The 22302-nt window shown below is 34.4% G+C and overlaps 1 protein-coding gene across 7 annotated transcripts in view; it reads right to left on the bottom strand.

Moving 5' to 3' along the window:
• Nucleotides 1-22302, bottom strand: part of DEG14 (Trypsin family protein with PDZ domain-containing protein) — a 213789-nt gene that overhangs the window by 156832 nt on the left and 34655 nt on the right. For 5 of the 7 annotated variants that reach the window (XR_016353291.1, XM_089789674.1, XM_089789666.1 and 2 more), the window contains 3 exons: nucleotides 10456-10582; nucleotides 10179-10313; nucleotides 9765-9947 (listed from right to left, as the gene is read on the bottom strand). Coding sequence is in view for 6 of the 7 variants with exons in the window: in XM_089789674.1 (XP_089645800.1) it covers nucleotides 9765-9947; nucleotides 10179-10313; nucleotides 10456-10582 (445 nt within the window). In the remaining variant the exon portion in view is untranslated. The remainder of the gene's footprint in view (nucleotides 1-9764; nucleotides 9948-10178; nucleotides 10314-10455; nucleotides 10583-22302) is intronic. The other 2 variants (XM_089789659.1, XM_089789684.1) reach the window with 1 other exon arrangement.

Genomic DNA, 22302 nt, shown 5'->3' with positions numbered 1-22302 from the left:
TAAATATTTCATTTCCTAAATCTTGATGGCTGGATAAACTATATTGCCATGTAATATTTGACCAAACTTTGGAGACCAAGCCGCAGGATAATTTTTAAGATATCCAATTTATTCTGTGTGCTGCCATAACTTCAAAGTTTAGTAATGTCTTCACTTTAAATAGGGCATGTAGTTATGTACTAGCTCAGTCGTATATTATAATGTGCAGAAAATTGGAACGTGGGCATGAACATAGTCAACACACTGCTTATGGGGAATAGTCTATTAAAATTCAAAACGGCATGTAGTTTAAACAACTCACAATCTATTGTGGCAATAAAACAACTAATAGTTTATTGAAATCGCCTATTTCATGGGAAAATTAAAAAGCTCATAGTCTATTCTTGGTGCAACGACTCATAATTGAGAGAATTAAAAGATATTCAATGTGTCGACACCTTGTTTCAATGAAGATGTTAAGATGCTAGACTTAGCGTAGATGAGCGTATATGATCGATTTTGCTCAGTCATTCGTTTTTACAAAATGGCTAAAAGAAACATAAGGACAGATTTTCCAAAAGGAATATTTGGCATGTAAGTACATGAAAATGTTTGTATATGAGCATGGGCAAATCCTATGGGTGGTTAAACGAATTTATGAAAGTATTTATAGGCCCTACACTATCAATAGCAATATTATTAGTATCACACTTAGTTACCGGATTCGTGTATCGGACCCCAGATCCAGATTCGGCTCCAATCCGAGTCTAGATCCGTGAGGATTCAGGCAGGGTCTGATTTCCTATTTGTGGATCTGTCAAGAACAGCAGCCCGCGCATCCCGACGGATCGATCCTGCCCAGATCCTCAAGGATCCACCGCGGACCTGCACAAATCCATGTCAAAGGAGGCATAAAAAAGTTTTTAAAGTGGGCCCAATCAAATTTTTTAATTTTCTTTTTGGTCCAAACCCTAAAAACGACCCTCTAAGTCAAGTTCATTTACACTCACATTTTCTCTCTACTTTGCTCTCTCATAGTTGCTAGTTTGAAATAAAGTGCTTGGATTCAAAGGAGATCGTTGTGGAGCTCCAAATACCTTGAAAGAAGTATTTAAGGTATGCATTTTAACCATATTCTTGAATTCTTTCATAGATTATTGAATTATTTCTAGTTTTCCAAATTTTCAAGTTTTTATGTAAGTGTGAAGCATGGTTTTTTTTCATTTTTTTTCTAGATTGCAAAAATAGAACAATGAGTAGTCAAAGCTTAGTGGGTGGGGCTGGATCACCAAGCTTCAAAATTGATAATGGGTCTCCTTTATAAAGACACACAACAAGAGTCGCACAATGTCCTGAGGGTGGGGCATACATATGGAAATGTAATTATTGCAATGTACAACATAAAAGCTCTTATTCTCGAGTGAAACTACATTTTTGGGCCCTGCGGGTGAAGGACTTAACATGTGTCAAGGTAGTGATAAGAAAGGATTACCAGCTACACAAATAGCAGCAGTAGCAAAAGAGCAAGAAGATGCTTATAGAGCAGTTGCAAAAGAAAAACATGGTGCTTCCAAAAGAACAAATACACCAACAACACCATCCAATCAAACAAGCACAAGAACACATCCTTTTTTGCCTATGCCAAATACAAATGATGAAGATGAAGACACATCTCCACTCGCCCACAAAAGAGGCCCACTAGATAGGTCATTCTAAAATGAAAAGGGAGACATTGTTGATCACAAAATTGGATGTTGTTTAATTGCAAATGGTGTTTCGTTTAATTTTGTGAGATCACTTTATTTTATGGAGATGGTGGAAGCAATAAATGAAGCACCCCATGGTTCCAAACCGCCTCGTTATGAGAAGTTGCACACTACCATATCACATGATGAAAGGAAATCTGTGGAGGCCGAACTTCAACCAATAAGAGATTCTTGGGTTCAATCGGATGTGTATTATTTTGGATGGGTGGAAAGATTGTAAAAATTGTCTATTGATCAATGTTATTGTAGTGTGCCCTAAGGGGGCAATGTTCTTGAAGCCAATTGATTGTGAAGGGCAAGTGAAAAATTCAGAATTTATTTCACGCATTCTCATCGATGCCATAGAGTCAGTGGTTCCTGATACTGTTGTCCAAGTGGTCAGGGACAATGCAAAAGTTTGCAGGGCTGCAGGGATAATTATAGAATCTAAATATGATCGTACCTTTTGGACACCATGCACCTTCGAAATTTGGTGATGAAAGCAATTGGCACCGAAATAGATTGGATGAAAAAGATATATGAGGAAGCTAAAGAGATTCAAATGTTTGTGACAAATCGCCACATGTCACAAGCAATTTTTAGGAATTTCTTGAACTTGGAATTATTGAAGGTAAATTTGTATATTTAATATTCAATTATATATTATTGGATTCCATAATTTTTTTGTTGTTTACATTAACATGTTTTAATTTTTAAATGTATTACTAACTTGAGTTTAGCATGTCCTTCGGTTGTTGAAACCCGTTTTGCCTCACACAATCATCTTGAGACGACTTGTGAAGTTAAATGAAGCATTGAAACATATGGTCATTAGCCCCCAATGGGGCATTTGGAAGAATTCCAATATAGCAAGGGCCTTAAACGTGAGAAGAATGATATTAGATGAGGATTGGTGGGGTCTTGTGACTTATGTGTTAGAAGTCACCGATCCAATAATGGCAATGCTTCGCTTTGCAGACAGTGATGAGCCATGCCTTGGGGATATTTATGATTCCATGGACACTATGTTGGAAAAAATTTAAAATGGTAACTTATAAGCTCTTTTACAGCAATTGTTTATTTGAGAGATATCTAGAGTCTAAAGTTTAGATCGACATAATCACTAATTATTATTATTATTCTTATCTCATATCCTAGATCATACAAAGGAAGGAGAATGATCCTGAGGACACCCTTTACAAGAAGGTGGAAACAATTGTTCATCGTCGATGGAACAAGATGACCACACCTTTGCACCTCCTTGAATATGCTCTATCCCCAAGGTACTGTAGTGCTTATCAAATGATTGTGCTTATTTTATCCAATGTTTGTACTATTGATATTTGTCATTTGATAGTGTTCAATTGTCTGTTGTTATCCCCAGGTACTATAGTGTAGATGTACTTCACCTTCCAGGTAGAGTGCCACCATTTAGAGATGCGGAGGTTGCAAATGGGTATAAGAGGGCACTAGCTAAAATATTCCAAGATCTAGAGATTGGGGCAATTGTGAGGAGTGAATTTGCTGCCTTCATCTCAGGTGAGAATTTCCACCCTGTTGCCATAGCAGATCAAAGCAGGATGGATGCCATCAAATGGTGGTACCTTCATGGGTAAGCCTTTGTGTACCTCCAAACTCTTGCCATAAAGGTCCTATCCCAAGTAAGTTTGTAAAATTTATCACCTAAAGTTCATTTCTTAAGCTTAAGGTTAATACTCTCAATTCCTTAATTTATTATTTATCTTGATTGTTGTATTAATAATTTTTAATTTCTCTTTAGGTTGCTAGCTCTTCTGCAACTAAGTGGAATTGGAGTACTTACTCCTTTATCCACTCAGTCAAATGCAACTAGTTGGCTCCAAAAAAAGTAGAAGACCTTGTGTCCATTCACAACAATTTGCACTTGTTGTCATGGAAGGATCCAATGTACAAGAAGGGGCCGGAAAAGGTTTGGGCACCCGAGACTCCTAATTTAGATATGACCATTCGAGATCTTGCTAGATCCACTTTGATTGATGTGGATGATGAGGAGGAAAATTATGAGTTCACAATCCCCTCTACTGTTAGTGGTTTGGGTTCCTCTACTGATACAGATGTAGCATTTGCAGCTCATCAGTACCCCTCTAATGCGGATTTTCTTGAAAATCCATTTGATGATTAAATCAAAAACTTTAGTCTTGACTCTTGACTCTTTTATGAGTAAATCATGTTACAAACTTTAAGTTTAATGATCTATATTTTGAATGTTACAAACTTTCACTTTCAGTAATTCAATGTGAACGTGTTGATTTTCTTTATAATCGTGAAAATAGATTAATTGTCAAGTATACTAGATTCATAGATGCATACTAGAATCATAGATACATACTATGAAATGATTTAGTTTTAGAATTATGTATATTTCTCTTATTTTAATGTATATATATATATGCACAAATCCTCCACGAATCATAATTGGAAAAAAAAATCCTGAATCCACGGATCCGATTCATGTGCCCGAATCAAATTCGTGTCACGAATCGGCAACTAAGGTACTATCACATATAGAGGATAAATGGAGATGGTAGGCTGCAAGGGTGAAAATTCAATAACTCCTTGGCTGGGCGCATCTTTGGACATTTATTTTATGATTATCTTTTTATTGTTGGGTGGCTCCAAATTAATGATGATGTTCTAAAGAAACGTGCAATATTAACTAAAGCCAAGCGTTTTTATTGTCTGGTCTATGCAGCATTTAATTACTGAGATAAGTTGGGTTGTTAAAAAATGGAACGAGGCCATTTCATCACTTGTTTATGAGTCAAGCAGGTGGAATTTTGCTTGGGTCCCCATTTTAGAGTGTTCATAGTAAATGTTCACAAATAAGTAGAACATGTGTGTCATTGGCTAAAAGAATAACCTGTGTTGTGTAGGTCGAGGTGGTCGTGCATTGAAGGAAATTTTATGCATACAGAGATTGGTTCAACCAAAGAGATTATTTGTTGAGCATGTCAACTAGCTGTGTGTGAAGTCAACAGATACAAGATCATTGTAAATCGGATACAATAAAGAAAAAGGGAGACTTTCTGTGAGATGTGATTTTATGTGATGTGATTTTATGTTGCATAGGATTGGAGTTATGTGTATTACTACATATATATTGTTTGAGCCGGTAATCGAGGACATAAAGAGAACTTCAGATTTCAGTGTGTTTCTGAGGTGGTGCTCTAACTGAGGTTGGTGCCTCAAATGTTCAAAGTTGGTGTGTCAAGGATAGTTGGTGCTCTCTGAAAGTTAGTGCTCTCAAATTGGGGTTGATGCCTCATCCAACTGTAGTTGGTGCTTTGAAGAGGGTTGGTGCTCACTTTTGTATTTTGTGTTGGACACTGGGTTGGTGTCCTTTGTGTAAGGGTTTTCCACAAGAAATTTGGTGTATGCATCTTTATGGTTGCTCTTACGATGTTTTATGTGGTTTCATGCAATTAAAAGATTGAAAGTTCTGAAATATTGATTCACCTTCTCAATTCATGTGTGCTCTTCAATAATAACAATTGAATTGATAATTCACTACACCCCTTTCTGCCTCCTAAACTTCTCTCCTTGTGCACACTTTCATCTACAATTTGCCACTTTATGCATTCTGAAATCTGATGGCTTTTATCATGAAAGGACTAAAGACAAGATAAACTCTGCAAGCAGACTGGGTAGACAATAATTGACTTGAAGACAATGCAAACTCAGCGATTAAGTGACAAGTGGCTGAAAAAAAGAGGCCTCGAAAATGGAGTTCCAAGGGGCACCACCAATGATTCAACGTGATTTTTGTAGTATTAAAAAGTACAAACTAGATCCTATGCCATCAATTCATTCTTCTAGGTCAACATCTGTTCAGCATAATTCAAGGCATGTACTATTCATGTCTTTATTGTGTTAACATTAACGTTATGGCGATAAGGTCAGCACTGTCATTCTTATTTCTAGAAATTTTGGTATGGCTGTAGCTACACTCATATGTTGCTATAAAAAAGCATTCCTGCAAAATCATATCTCTCTAATTCAGTACACAACATTAGGACTTTTAAGTAGATGAATCAATTGTAGCTCATGCCAACACTTGAGCTCTTGTTTGAAGGGATCTTATTCTTTCAATTTCCTCAATGCTTGTTTGCCATGAGATAAAATGCTAGCACAGGATTGCTAGACTGTACTGTTATTTTTTTTTCCCTTACACCTTTGCCTTTAGACTCATAGAGTATCTTTGGTGCTCCTTGGAGCAGCTGCCAATGCTACTTAACTTTGCATTTTATTTCCATCACCAAGGACGTTATGTGATGTCACTTTTCCTTGGTATGCCCCCAGAATCACTTTGTTATGGGTTTTTTCACCTCTAGCCTTTCAGGATGTAAATCTGACAATACAGTGTAGTTATATGCTAAACTCATAGAGTGCCACAAAAATTCCACTGTCTCTTTCTCTTGTGATTGTGTTCTCTTGCCATTTTTCATGTCATGCATGGTCTGCCTCTCTTCTGAATATCTATAAATCAAGTAAATTGATAATATCATTCAAGGACTATCTCTGTTCTCTTAATGTGTTCTTTGCCTTGTACACATGCATGATACCTTTCAAATTTTAAGTTAATGCAAAGCATTAAAACATAATCAAACAACTAATAGAAGAAAACATATGAAGAGAGAAAAAGTTGATATGAAAATTCAGCACCATTAGGGTACATAATACAGGTGGATAGGACATGAATGCTCCGATAACAGAAAGTCAGGAACTTGCCCATTCAACATAGAGATGTCATTTTGAAATTAACCATTTCTTCTTTATCACTGATGCTTTACAAGCTACCCATCCTTTAAATTAAAATGTCCATAGTACTATTCCAAGTATGATGATGAATCCATCACTGAAAAATATGTTATTATCAGTGATGTTTTTAGTGGCAAATCTTCACCAATTGGCAATTTCATCTTTTTGGGACATTGCAATTTGGCAAATAAAACCTACATATGGGGTCAACTACATTGCCAAGACATTAAATAATTTGGGTCCAAATCTTAGGCTAATCACTCATTAGTTTACACATAATTGGTCCCAAATCACGGTCCAATTGCCAATGTAATATACATTTAGGACACAATTATTTTAAAATTTTCGTCAGGCCTTCCCTAATGTTTTCTTATTGGACAATGTTATTTCGCCCTTAGAATATAATAATATTGTCTCTAGGGTTGTGCATCACCTACCATTTTACCGACGAATGTCTCCAACTACCCTCATTTAGCCAACTATTTTATGTTTTGGGCTTTGGGACACGTGTCCTAATTTCGAGAAGAATTAGAAGTTATGTCATAGCATTTTAAATTAAGGCCGAAATAGAGCTAAGGCCATTGATCTATCTTACATCAACAGTCCAAATTAATTCCTTTCACCATAAAAAATGATAACATGAAAAGTGATGACAACCAAATTGGCAATAAAAAGGGCACATTATTAATTGAATCTTAATGGATTGGCAGACTACAAGTACATTGTACAACGTACACTTGGCATCTAGGCCATGGACCACTTGTGACTATAAATTAACCAAAAAATGAAATAATCTCTCTATAGCAAGGTTGCACGGGTAGGTGGGTACGAGATCGGGAACAGCTACGGGTACGCATATTTTTCAAAATAGGGTACGGGGGTATGTGTGTATGCCTAATTTTTTCTATATAATTAATATTTTATAGAAAATATAAAAATCAAAATATATATCATGACTCATGAGTCATGACATTGAGCATTCAAAACAAGAAATCTGAAAATATGAGCCATAAGTCAAATTATATATATATGCTATTGCTGAATGTTTAATGTTTAAAGTATTTTTCATAATAGGGGATGGAGGTACTTGGGTATGTCAAACTTATTTAAAAATTATGCTTTTATATTTATAAAAAATCTGAAATTACGAGTCATGACAATGGTTTTTCAAAACAAGAACAGTGATAAAGTTTGCAAATGTAATGTATTGTTTTCAGTTTCAGATTTGCTATATGTTTGAAATAATAATACATTATAAATGCTTAGATGCATAACAAAGAAGGCAGACTTTAAACATGAACAAGAAGATCCTAAATCGTATAACAATGACATATTGCAAATGATAAACTTATGACTTGAACAGTGATAAAGTTTACTGTTAATGAGTATCAAAGTTTCAAACTGATTTGGTATTGAATTAAGTTTGATAAAGAACAAGCTAAAACAAAAATTAAAACCCAAAAAAAAAATCAGAATCTTAATCAAGGTCCTTAGCTATGATGCTCTCCACCGAGTACCCGATACGTGGGATACGTGTACCCGGTACTTGGGTACGTGGGTATGAGTACCAAGGGTGTGGGTACGAGTACCCATGCAACCTTGCTCTATAGCAACTGACATATTAGCCGACTATATTAATATTTTGCATTATATGAAACAATTAATTCGGCTCCTACATTACAAGAATGTTTATGACCAAAAAAAATCGCCTACATTTATTTGCATACCAAAAAAAATAAAAATTATTCACCACAATTTTTATTAAATTTTCATATGGAAAGGAAAATTTTGCCAATAGAAAATAATTTTCTCTCTTGCCTTGAATGAAAAAATGTCATGTCCCCTTTTTAGTGACATGTTATTTTGCTTGAATTTGCCTATCATGGACTCTTGTAGGCAGATGGTTTTGGTGAGAGAGTCATTCTGATGATTATTTGAGGATTGAATAGTCTTATTTGCTCTTGGAGAGATGGGGTTTATCATATTTTAATTTTTATGTGTTATGCAGAGCCAAAATATTATAATTTTGAGTTGAGTTGCACTTTTTATTTTATGAAGTTACTTTTTATATAAAGGTGCATTATAAAGGGATTTCATAAGAATATTTTATGGATATTTCTAGAAGTTCTTAGAGGCTTCTTAGAAAAGTGAATAAATAGAGTGCTTGGCCTCTCATTTGGACATCCTATGGCTTGAGTTTACACTACTTTTCTCTTTGAGCATTTGTGGCGCCATCTTGCTCTGCAAATTGTCATTTGATCATTAGGAAAGGAGCCTCCTAAGGATTTGTATAACTGAGGAGGTGAAATATCCTTTGAAGGGTTGCACTTTGGAAGTGGTATTCAGCTACTTCAAGTTGGGCTTATTTGAACATTTCCAACAGGGTTCGATTTTCAACGTGGACATACATTTTTGCTCATATCTCACTGTTGGCTGGGAGTTTGATTTTTATTTTCTGGGAGAATTTTCCTAAGAGCCTGGCGATTATTTCTACACCATTTCCGGCACCTTTCAACCCAGCATTTATTTTTTCCAAGCGTCGTACCAGTCCGTACATGTACAGTTGTACCTACAGGCCGTACGGTCATCAAGTTTGAGGGCAGATTGGAGTTGCATTATTACCATTTCGTCTTCAGCATTCAGTCTCCAACATTTGCTCAATCCAGGTTCTTTCATTTCAGTTTATAATAGCAAGAAATTCTCAGTTGCATTCAGCCAGTAAGAGTTGTTTGTAATGTGCCATGTTGTAATGCTTTGAGTTGAAAAATCGCATATCATATGTAAAAGCATTTGGTTATCTTTGAATGAATATATTGGCACTATTTTACATCAGTTATTTGAGTAGATTTGTTGCACAACAATTTCCTTTATTCAGTATTTTACTTTCAGCAGTGTATTTAGTTAGCATGTCAAGTGTTTGACGAAATGTCACAATTCAGTATTAGTGGTTATTAGTGGCCTAGTGGCAAGGGCCATTACAAAAAATCACCCTCGATTAGAAATTTTTCCTCCACATTTAATGTTGAATTCGCCAACATTTTACATATTTTTCTCGGGAGAGGTTTCTTAAAGTTATCCCTGCTTATTATTTAACCACATAATAGGAATTAAACATGCCTAAACAAAACAAAAACTTCATATTTGCATGAAAGAGACAAATAAATTATCAAAACGATATTTCTTAGCTTGATGAAAAAGACAAAAACAATGTGTACTTGTATAAGTCCATGCACAAAAACTAACCCTGCGTCGTGGTCAAATTGACCACAGCTGGAGAAACTTGAGCAGCAGCATCAGCAATAGAACTCCTTGTTAAATATTTTGAATTTGGCCCTGTATCCACACCATTTTGGGATTCGGCTTGAAAGCTATTTGAAAAATGTGTAGTACCCAGTTTATCAGGAATGAACCTTGTGCACCAATCTACTGCATGATGTTTAAAGAATTCACAGATGAATCAATTATTTAACATTGCAAATTCTTCTCCATATCTATCACTGCTTAAAATGTACTGACAGGAACCAGTGACAAAATATGTAGAGTACCGGAAATAGTCATATTATTGTGTGGCTAACTGTGTCTAGTGTCTGACATCATAAGGAAAACTATATCAACTATGCACTACACCAAGAATAGCAGTTACATAACTATGAATACCTGATACAGAAATATCTGACAATATTGCAGATTGATAGTTATACTCTAATGCTTTTTGCCACAAATCCTTCAAAAAGTAATGAAGCTGTGGGGACAAATTTATTGTTATCTCTGAAGAGCCCTTTGCAGTGGAACCTAAAACAAGGTTAAAATTCATCATCTTGCAAATTGATATGCAATAAAAATATGAGCAGTAGGAACACATATAACGGGCAATATATAGGGGGAAACAAAACAAATTGATAGCTATTGGTAATAAAAAGTATCAAAAGCATACCATTGGACCTTTCGTGCCATAGTGCTCCTATACTAGCAGCAGAGAACAAAACAACAGATGTGGCAACTTTTCCAAAACGTTTTCTTGAGCACTTAGGAAAGTCGCAGGCCTTGTTTTCTGGATAAGTCTATCACAAATAAAAGCTACATTCTAATCAGCAAAAAATTTACCCACAAAGAATAAGATGTCAACCAAAATGATTAGGATTAAAAATAACTAGCTATGTGACAAAGTTACAGAAAGATGATATCCATGCTTAACCTATTGTTTGTTATATATGGCTATACGTAAGGAGTTTCAGAAAGAGGGAATTGATTGCTAATATTGTCCTAAAATCAGAAACGAGAATATCCTAAAATGATATGAAAGATCACAGACAAAAGGGATAGAGTTCAGGCTTATCGTCAAATCATTCATACCAAAATAATTAGAGAGTTCATTTTAATGATTTGAATTGGATGTAATGCAATATCTTCAGACATTCGCCTATTCAAATGCAACCCAGTTTTATTTAGATAAAAGTACCCTATGGAGTGCCTATCTACATAAAAGTACCCTAGGGAATGTAATGTCCCCTCTCCCTGCAATGAACCTTGATTGAGCTATGAATAATTACTGACATTTGAATAATAGATTTTTAATCCAATAATAATTTTCATTATCAAAGTTACTCAAAATAATTGTTCAATATCAATGATAAATGCATAAAGACTAATCATGTTGAGCAAATATAATTATAGAATAATGCCCATTATCAATTAAAATATATTCATATTAGTCTTAAACAATATCTAATATAAACCAATGAGTAAACACTTATCACTATTCAAATAAAATAAAATAAAATAATTAATAGTTATTATTATCTCAGAACTAATATTAAAATATAAGCAAATATGCATCGCCCTTACACCGACCCTATACTATAATGACACCAGTAATAATAAAGACATTCGTTTAATGGACCGATTCCAAACTTAAACAAATAATAAATAAAGAAAAATGAGTGACTGTTGGTAAGTTTGGATGGACTGTCCAAGGGTCACACCGCTCGGTGCGCCCTAGGAAATATATTTAGGAGAGAACCATTGAAAAAAATGAGGACATAGCACCTTATGTAGAAGGGAAAGTGAAAAGATTGATTAAACCATTCAATGATACACCGTGGATATGCAAAATAAGAATGCAAGTAATATATGTGGGAAAAGTCAAAAAAAGGTAATCCCATACTGTATACTTTTGCAAGGTGATGGGAATAGTATAAGGGATAAAATAACATTAAAAAAAAGATCATCCTATTAAGATATCAGCAATTATTAAGAACAAGCATCCTATGTAGAAAGGAGCACAGGAAATAATTCAGCAAAAACATACTTTTTTGAGAAAGGACATTACATGTAAAAGTGGGAAAAGGCACATGATTTAAAACCATAATCTCCAATACCATTAAAAGCTCCACTTACTTCCTTTTTTTTTATACATGTTAATATAATTATATAATTGGGTCATGATAAGTTATGAACATTATAAGTAATAAACTTTTATTAAATAGTGAATATAAAAATATATGTATTATTTATGAAATAGATATAAATAAGAATTATAACACAAATATACATTCATATAATGAGATAAGCATCTAGTAAATATATATTATTGAGGATATTAAGAGGAATTATTTGCAGGTTGATCACGGAGAGCCAAGTGGACCAAGAAAAGAAAAAAGGTAAGGAGGGTACACTATAATTGTTTTAATTATGAAATAATTTATTTGCATGTGGATAATTTACACATATATACCAATATATATATGTATATGTAGATATAGAATTAAAAGGGAATGGCACACATGGACTTAATGGTTAAAGGTTTAAGATGAAGAGAGTCCCTATTTGGGAAGAGAGTGAACTTAATATGGTTATAAGGCTGGAATATTCCATAGATGTTAACATATGCATATGTGGTAAGGGCCCTAGATAGAGAATATCTATTCTAGGAAGGACCTTGAAGGAAGCACTTCATAGAAGACAGCGAAGTAACCAAGGACCTAAGGATCCTCAAGAGGATTATCGATCCCGATATGAAGACATCTTTAAGGTCGGGGTTAGGATAGAGGGTAGAATAATGAATGTGATTTACCATTGGATAAATTCTAACATTGGTTTTGCAGGTATTCCTAGTGGGGACATTACACTCCCAAGAGAATCTAATAGATATCTCATAATATTAAGCTACTAAATGTGAGATAATAATAACTATATAAGTGACTAATAATATAATTAGATAAGTTTAAACATTAATTTAACCTTATCTATTAATAAATGTAAATTAGTACTAATAAAAAATATTTTAAAAGGCAATATGGAGATAATAAATAAAGATAATATATCTGATCATTTCATTATAAACAATAAACAGTAATAAAGAATCTAATACTATAATCAATCCATGATTACCTCCACGCAAAATAATACTTCAGTCTCTAATGGTGAAAGAGCTATGATAATGATTAATAACAAATAAAGTGAATTTTCAATATCCACAACATTAGAGATGGGGCCATCATAAGCAGATTTCTGCAGACACCATAAGAGTGATGAATATGATTCCACGGTAACTAATAAACATGGATAGTGGCTATATCATAGAGAGACCACGATTGATTCCACACAGCAAGATTGATATTATATGTTGATAACAACTAATTATTATATGCACCGGTATTAATATTAACATCATACTGACGATCATGTTAGTAAAAAGGGTATTAAAATATTTGTAGTTGTCCTTTAGAATTGCAGCCTTGGGAAGGGTCATGACCTTCTGTCTATGGGCACTGTGTATATAAACAGTAACAGGCAGCCAACATGGAAAAAATAAGGTATCATATGCAAAACGAAACTCTCACAGCATATTGGAGCATGAATAATTATCTTACAGGGAACTTAGTCATCAGGCATACATCAAGCAGGGGCATCTGACTCAGCAGAGAAAATCTCCAATGAGCGGCAGACAGAGGAACCTGGATATAGATCTGGAACCATTGAAGGAAAGATATAGAGACACAGCCAGAGAAGAGATTGAACATTTGGTACAATGAATTACGAGTTAGCATCCTATACTATTTACTATTTATTCGGCCAAACAGATCGGCAGCTGTCAACCTCAAATATAATCAGTAAATTAATTAATGAAGTCCACGTTGACACATACAGATGTTATTGGATCCCCCGTATGCAAACTTAGAAAACAACCAGTCCTTGGATGATAGAGAAGCAGCGTGAGTCAGAGACAGAAGTTCATAATCCAAGTATATAAACTTTTACCATATTAGAGTTCAGCATAGACGTTATTCTCTAAGCAGGCCCTTGAGTTGAAGATCATCAAATCAAAAAACAATCAGCTCAACAAAAGACTTGTAGGCAGACAAGGAAGAAGGCCTACATGGCACAGAATAGAGATGAGACACCATAACAACGGAGCTCTTACCAGACTAAATAGCAGTAACGTTGCTGGGTAATCTCAGAAGCACAACACTTAGTAACACTTGACAGATGGACTATTAATAGAGTCGACATGATCTATTAGGAAGGACTCGTCTTAGCTATTTATCCACTTTGGGACTGCGGAAGGGAGAATTGGTCATTCAACGTTATCAGTTACAGAAACCTGGAGGCAAATTCTTAAAGGAGAGTCAATATAGTTGCAGGTTAACCAAACCAGATCACAAATGTCATACACTTGTCTTGCAAGAGATATTGATAAGCATTAGAAGCGAATAAGAACAGTGATAATCAGCATTGATTAGCAAAAGATCATACGGATATCCAGCAAAGGAAAAGTAATTAGATCATTGCAAAAGCAACAATTATTACATCTTTACCTGCTATGCTTATAATCAGATTCACATAGAACCACAACATATCAAAACTTCCACATAGGGTATTATCTCAGCAATCGAAAGAATCACCCCCAGAATATTATCAATCGGGAGATATAGAATAAATAATTTTATATATATTCATTTGCATCCATCAAGTGATATTCATGTGATAAGACACCATTATCTCTTCCTTGAGAAATAATTCAATTGACTCTACCATCAAACATAGTGATTGATTTACCAAAGATTGGGCATAACCATTGTTGGCCCTTGAGCAATTAAATTAGAGTGAAATCAGTTCAGTAATCAATAATATGAAGGATTGAGGATAATTAAAGGATTAAACAGAAAGAAGCCCCCTAAAATTTAAGAAAATAGGATACAAATTAGTGTTCTCAAGTTTGGGACATCACAGGGAGTGCCCTCCATTCAAGATTACACAAGACAAAGTTGACAAATGTGTCAAGGTACTGTTATAATACTTACAATGGTAACATTGGACAGATAACATACATATGTTGTCCCTGTTATCTTACTATAGTGGATAATTTACGATTAGCTTTCCATGAAAACTCACAAATACCTTAAAATACTATTTCACAAATTTAGAATATATATATACAAGAGGATACAGAGCTCAACCATTCAGTTGAGAGATACGATAAAGAAAGAGATAAATTTATTAATGTCCAACGAGTGACCACAAACAGGTCAAAGGGACTAAGGGTGCAACAGGTAAAAATCTAACTGCAAGAGCCCCAATGGTGATCAGAAACCAACAAGAAAAGAGAAAGGGAAGGAACTAGGAACAAGCAACAAGCTGAGAACCCAACAAGCCAGGGGGTTGAAGGGGCAAGACAGTAACCCCGCCACACCAACCAAATCTAAGGAGCTGAAGAGACAAAGAAGAACCCTCGAATAGAGGGATAGACCATAGAAGTGGTGGTAGTGGTGGTGGTAGTGTGGTGTAGGACAACCTAATAGACGAAGGAAACCAATAAAGCCTTCAAAGCATGAAGAAGATAATGGACAGCCACTAAGACCAAATTTAGAGGTTTTGAAACCAATAATGACTTTTGAGTATGATAAATTGGATGTAATGATCAAATGTCCTAAGGGTCTTGATAAGGACCCTAGGACCAAAATATTAACATATGGCAAAATGATGCTCAATTGAGTCAATTAGGTGCCTAGGATTGATAATGATGTAATAAGGTCATAAAAGACCAAATCCAAAGTTTTGAGTCATTAGGAATTTGTTCAATTAGTTTCTAAGATTTGAATTTTCACATACCAACGGTTAGTTGGTCTTGGGCAGGAAACTTAGATCAGGAGGTTTAAGCATGTTTTGATGAACCTGAACTATATCAGTCGGTTTGGGAAGTTGATGGCAGGTTATATAAAGCCTCTAGAAGGCATTATATAACGGGAGATTGGGAATTACAAATTGTATGGACTGACAAGAAGAGATTCAATAAGAAGGTTATCTTCTTGCAATTCCTTGTGATTTGGCATGGTCTATTGATTTATATTTGTTTGAATCTCTGTTATATGTAATTGTGGATTAAAATTAGAAAATATTACACATTATTCAATGCCCTTATAAATTTGAGTAATCAGTTTCTATCATAAAAGTGCTTACAGGTCTTTAGAACTTGTATTTGCCACAAACTTTGAGGGTACCAATAGCTTCAAGAGCCATTCTATGAATGGCACCTCTGATTCTCATAGAATGGGCTCTTGTTACCTTGAATGATGTCACTAACCAGAAATTGCAGGAAGTTTAATTCTGTGGGTGTACACCGTGATTAATATGCTGACATGTGCATAAGAATGGTGCCATGGTTATAGCAGCTACCAAAGTACCTTAACAAGAGGGGCTTTTTATGCTTGGAATCATTGGTACATGTCTAGTGGATGATGAGAAGTCCATTTTCAGGAGTTGGAAGTGAATTTTGATGGGGTTGTGAGAAAGCCTTAGGTTTTGGGCCAATTTAATGGGAGTTTTGTAGATTTCCCATGTGGAAGGTGTTTGTCTGCAAACCAATGCCAAAATCCTTTGTTTTGGAACCTACCAGAGACTATTAGGGGTTTGAGAAGGAGTTAAGTATTCCTATAGCTTGCTTTATAAAAATGGGCTAATTGGCCCTTGAAAACTGTCAAATTGCCACATTACATACATATGTTCCAAAATTAATCCAACTTGGATTTCTAAACCATCAATTTGATTGGCAAGTGTTTTGAAAGTGTTGGGTCAAAAGTCCAAAAATCAGTGAAAGTAGGGCTACTAGGTGTTGTTTTTCTAGGATCATTTCTGCAAATGTAGTAACACTGCCAATGTGATTGATGATTTCCAAATGCAGATTTGGATCTCATATAAATATAAGAGGGGACATGTCTCTTCAAGAGACATGTCCCTATAGTTAATCATCTTTAGTTAACTATATAAATAACTCACCTTTAAGTATATATGTAATATTAATATATTAACTATATATGTAATATATTATTATATAATAATATATAATGTATAATATATATAATATTAATTATATAATATATATATTATTCTTATCAATAATATAGGACATAAAACAATCATGAATATAAAACTCAATGTAATGAGTATATCACTTCGACTGATGCTATACTTCAACACTCCCTCTTAGCAAAGGAGAAGCGACAAAAAGACATTTTATGAGATATTAGTATCAAGGATATCTATACACAACATATTAACTAACTTTAACACTCTAAAATAGTGACTTGTCAAATAACTACAATCACAATGTTATGAACACTATCATAACATATATTATGATCTCTAATTGTCCAAAACAATATCTAGAGTAATCATAATGCATTCGTTATCAATGATCTCTAATTGTCCGAAACAATATCTAGAATTTTCATGATAACAGGCCTATCATTTGCAAGATCGTCATCTTACAAAGATTACCTTCTGTTTGTTTGTTATCATGGTGTCCAGCAAAATCCGGCCCAAAGAACCATGATAACAATTTTACCATTTATAAGATCATCATCTTATAATGGTTACCTTCTGTTTATATATGTCAATGAAAGATCATCACCTTTCATTACATATCATATGTGAAATAGCAACCACCATGAACCCAGTCAGAGGGTGGTACAAAGGGTTTTCACCTCATATTTCTCTCTCATAGAGGAGAGCCCATTATAAAGAATTTCTCTTAGAACTTCTCCTCAAAGAGAAGATATCATCCTCAAAGGATTGAATCTCAAAATTTCTCCCTCCGAACATTGATCCTGGGAAGTCAGATCCTTTAGTTACTTCCTCAGAAACTCTCTTTACCCAAGGATGTCTATCGAACTAATCACTCCTTCACGATATACATAGGAGTGGACCCATCAACATCATGCAGTCACTCACATGTATTTCTAGACTCCCTCTGAGTATCAATCTTCTAAGCTCCTGCATTGCCTTCAAAGAATTGTCATACTCCCTCTTAATATAGAAGAATCTCATAATCTTAATCATCAAAGATGTTTTCTTCAAGAGCCTCACTTTATCCATCTTAATCATCAAGGTCTTTGGAACTACTATCATTAGATTTAGTCTGCACAATATTTGGTAGCATATGTAAAGTACCAACCTTCTTTTCCTATAAGAATATCCTCAAACATAAAGTAAAAGATCAAAGCAAATAACCCTTATAGTATGTATAGAATTACAAATAAATGAATAGATAAATGTAGAAGATACAAGTTTATCTACACATGAGGGTCGTGGAATATCTCTTTTCCTAAAGATGGTCAAGTGGGAATGAAGCATTGCCTTTTATTCCCCCCCACAATGTAAAATCTCACTCTTATATCGTTGAACACTTTTATATCACATCAAATTTGGCGACTTCTTTCTAAGTCTCAACTTGCTCTTTCCATCCATTGAAGCTCCAAACATTCATTAAGCTTAATAGTAGAAGCTAACACAAGCTCGTCCACAATACGCCAATATCTTGATTGAGTATGATTGTGCCACTTGAATGACTCTACAACTCATACGTCAACTTTCATTTATGAAAGAGAGATCGTAGACAGTTTAATTAAAGTCACAACTTTCTTATGATGTACACAAGAGGTAGGCCCATTCACATAGTTGCATGAATTCTAGTCCTCTTGTCTATTAAAATTTATTGATTATTGAAGATTCCATCACAACATTGGTTTACTCCCTCTCAATAAGGCAAAGATTAACTGAATCACAACCTCCATCAGCTCCCTCTCTTTCAAGGTTGCCTCTAATGAAATGTCAAGCTCCCTCTTCTTGCAATAACATTCTCAGAAGAAAGATCAAGGCAAAATAGCTCTTATAGTAAACTATATTGATTAATAAAATATTCAAGGATGAATACTAAATTGTACATCAATATTCTTTTATCAAATCTTTTGTGTCATTAGACATTAATATTGTAATCGACAAACAATTATTTATAACTTTTAATGTCCCCTTCCATTAGGTTGGTTTATAATGATCCTACAAAGGATATGAGGTTCACTAGAAGTCGAAACTTGATTTAATTAGTTTTACCTGAACCAAGTTGTAAAGATCATCACTAAATTCGATTAGAAATTCTAGATAACACATATATCAGCTCACATAAGGGATGGAAGAATTACAATTTCTCGAGCTAGGACATGACTAATGTGGATCTCTCTTACCCCAACATGGGTGATATACTCCTCCCTCTTTCCACACTTCCTATTTACTACATAGCGGTTCTTATAAACTTATTTGTCACTTACTAATAATAGTAAATTATTACATTAGATTCCTTATAAGAGAACAATTTATAATTACATTAAAGAATAATCATTTAACAATACATATTTACACATTGTTATAATGATAATTCATAACAATATGATAAATTTAAGAATTAGTTTACTATAACATAACAACTCTCAATAATAATCTAATCCTTCATCTCTTTATAAAATGAATAACCTAACTATGAAATGGTAACATACATAATTTAAATACACTTTCTCATACCTTATAACTTCTACAAGTGATGTTACCCTTCACAATATATAATTAAGGGTCGAACGTTCATACCCCTTTTTTTTATATATTTGATATTGGATCCCATCTCATTTGTATTTACACATCACCCTTATCTTATTAACATTTCATCTTATAAAAACTTAGGCACGTAATGCTTGTATTAACCCAAATATATCGGGTTCACTTCGACTATAGCCACAATGCTCTCTTTTCATTGTCTTTGCGGTGGGTATTTGCACCAAATGATTGCTCGGTCAAAGGAGAGTTAAATGAACTCCTTGTAAATCCTTCCTTACGTGTAGTCATATAGTGTTGAACACCATAGCATTTCAAACTCCTTACCTCTACTTCTGTGATGTTGGGTGGGCATCTCACAACATATCACTCGCAACCCTGATTCATTGCTCAACAATAGCCTACAACTTCTTCTCTGCCGCACATAAGGATTCTGTGTGAAGCATGATCAAGCCTCTTTTTTTTTTTTAATAAGGCTTTATGAACTCTATTGGCCTAAGGTTACACCTCTCTAATAAGGCATGTCTTAATATTATTGGTGCACCCCTTCATAACAATATCTTGCTATCTTTAATTGCAGCGCACTTGATTTCTCCTTCACCATGTTATGATTAAATTACATGTGTCAAAAATAGAGTAAAACCTTTCAATTTTGATTTTTCAATCTTCAGATGGAAACATAGCAAGCCCTCAAAGAATATTCTTTAATCTTTCATGTGATGATGCAAGAGATTTACCACACTACCAGTCTCATACACTTTCCATTTCTCACACTTTCATTTCATTTGGAGCACCAATATTCGTTTCAACATCGAGTGATTCAATATAAGTGTAACTAGGATTTATTATGACACGTATATTTCTGATACATGTTATCTACATCTTTGGCCGGTTACTCTATATATTATGGTGTCGATGTAATGACCTTCATCTAGTTGCCCACTTAATCTTGTCTAAAAAGTAGGAGTGACATTTGTCATACTATTTGGAGTGCTAGCTCTTTGCATTATTGAAAGTTGAAACTATTTGCATTGTAACATTTATGATTCATTTATCTCCATCTCTTGTTTGATATTCCTTATCATTGTTTGATATTTATAGATGAATATAAATATCGATGTGCTGATGTGGTTCCATAAGAAAGTATTACCATCTGGGTTTGAATGTGTTGGTATCAACAAAAATTTTGATCCACGTTGCATTGCTGGTTCTAGATGTCTTACCAAGATATTGACTAAGATATTGTAATATATATGGATGAAATGATTTTAATTATATTTGTGCTCGAATCTTCAATGTTAGGAGTCAAGATCTAATTATATGAAAATAAGTCTTTGATCAAGTAATCTTTGCTATGAAGAATGTTGATTTGTTTTCCCCTTAGTACCTCCTTTACTATCACGAGTTTAATTTGAAATTTCCTTGTATTGTTTCCATTATCAAAACAAGGGCAATAGAGTTGGATGATTTATTGGATGAGTTTCCAAGTTGTCTACTTGACTTTATTGTATTAAACACTCCAGTCCGTCTCTTTCCTTACTATATTCTGCCAATTAATCGATGTTGATTCCTCCATATCCTCACTTCCCAGTTTGATGATATGCTGAAAAGAATGTGGGGTGATGCTCATTGAATCGTAGGCGTATGTTGCATCTATGATGCTTTCTATTTTATCTGCTTATCTGCTTATGCTTGGTGTTTGGTCTAAGCAGTTAAATCACTTCAGGTCCCTGCCTATTTCCTTCCCTTGTTATTTCTAAAACCCAAATACACTGTTGAATATGAACCTTCAAAATAATAATCATATACGGGGCCCAATCATCATGGAATATCAACAACTTTTATTCCACTTTCTTTTCATTAGTTTCTTTACTATACCTCATTTCTTTTCATTTGCAGTTTGGCTCTGATAGCATGTTGTTTTTCTAGGATCGTTTCTGCAAATGTAGTCAATGTGATTGATGATTTCCAAATGCAGATTTGGATCTCATATAAATATAAGAGGGGACATGTCTCGTCAAGAGACATGTCCCTATGGTTAATCATTTTTAGTTAACTATATATATATATTATTCTTATCAATAATATAAGACAAAAAACAATCATGAATACAAATACTCAATGTAATGAGTATATCACTTTGACTGATGCTATACTTCAACACTAGGAAGGAATGCCTAGTTTCGAGTATGATTAATCATTAATGGTCTTTGATACAGTGAGTGTAGTGGGCACTTGATAAGTGTTGACACAAGTTGAAATGGCTTTGGAGAGACCATAGGAGGGCTTGGAATCAATGTTGGGTCTTGGAAGAAAGATTGAGTCATATTGGCAAAAGTGTATAATTGGGATAGTGAGTGTTCCTTGAGGGTTATTGGGCTATTTGTAGAGTGTTTTGGTCTTTGAATGATTAATCCAAAAGGGCTCTAAATCATAGTGGAGCAATGCAAACGGTGTCATTGTCTCTATCTCTAAAGGTGCCTGGAACTAGAAGAGGTGGTATAATTGGAACTAGATCTCTATAAATTGGGTCTCCAAGGTCTCGCAGATCTAGGCTGGCAAGGTGGATCCAAGTGCCTTGTGGTGTCACAACCCAACTTCAAGAAGAAAGAGGTAATGAACTACTCCAATAAAGGGCGTCGAGAGCGCTGGAAAGAGTGGTCCCACAAGCAGTGTGTGTTTTTTTGAATCTCCATCTTACAGGAAGACTTAATATTCTTACATATATGATGGTGCGGCCCCATAGCCAAGGTACACCACATTTCATTATGTTATAATTAGAATTATATATAATATAATTATTATTATATTATAATATAATTATTATTAATATAGAAATTATATTGTCAACAAATAATAATTATATTTTCAATTTCATATAATTATTGCTGACACAATAATT

Source organism: Cupressus sempervirens, chromosome 1 (assembly GCF_028749045.1).
Source record: "Cupressus sempervirens isolate cs-2001-9-10 chromosome 1, ASM2874904v1, whole genome shotgun sequence".
NCBI classification, from domain to species: domain Eukaryota; kingdom Viridiplantae; phylum Streptophyta; class Pinopsida; order Cupressales; family Cupressaceae; genus Cupressus; species Cupressus sempervirens.
This window is presented reverse-complemented; position numbering and strand designations above follow the sequence as displayed.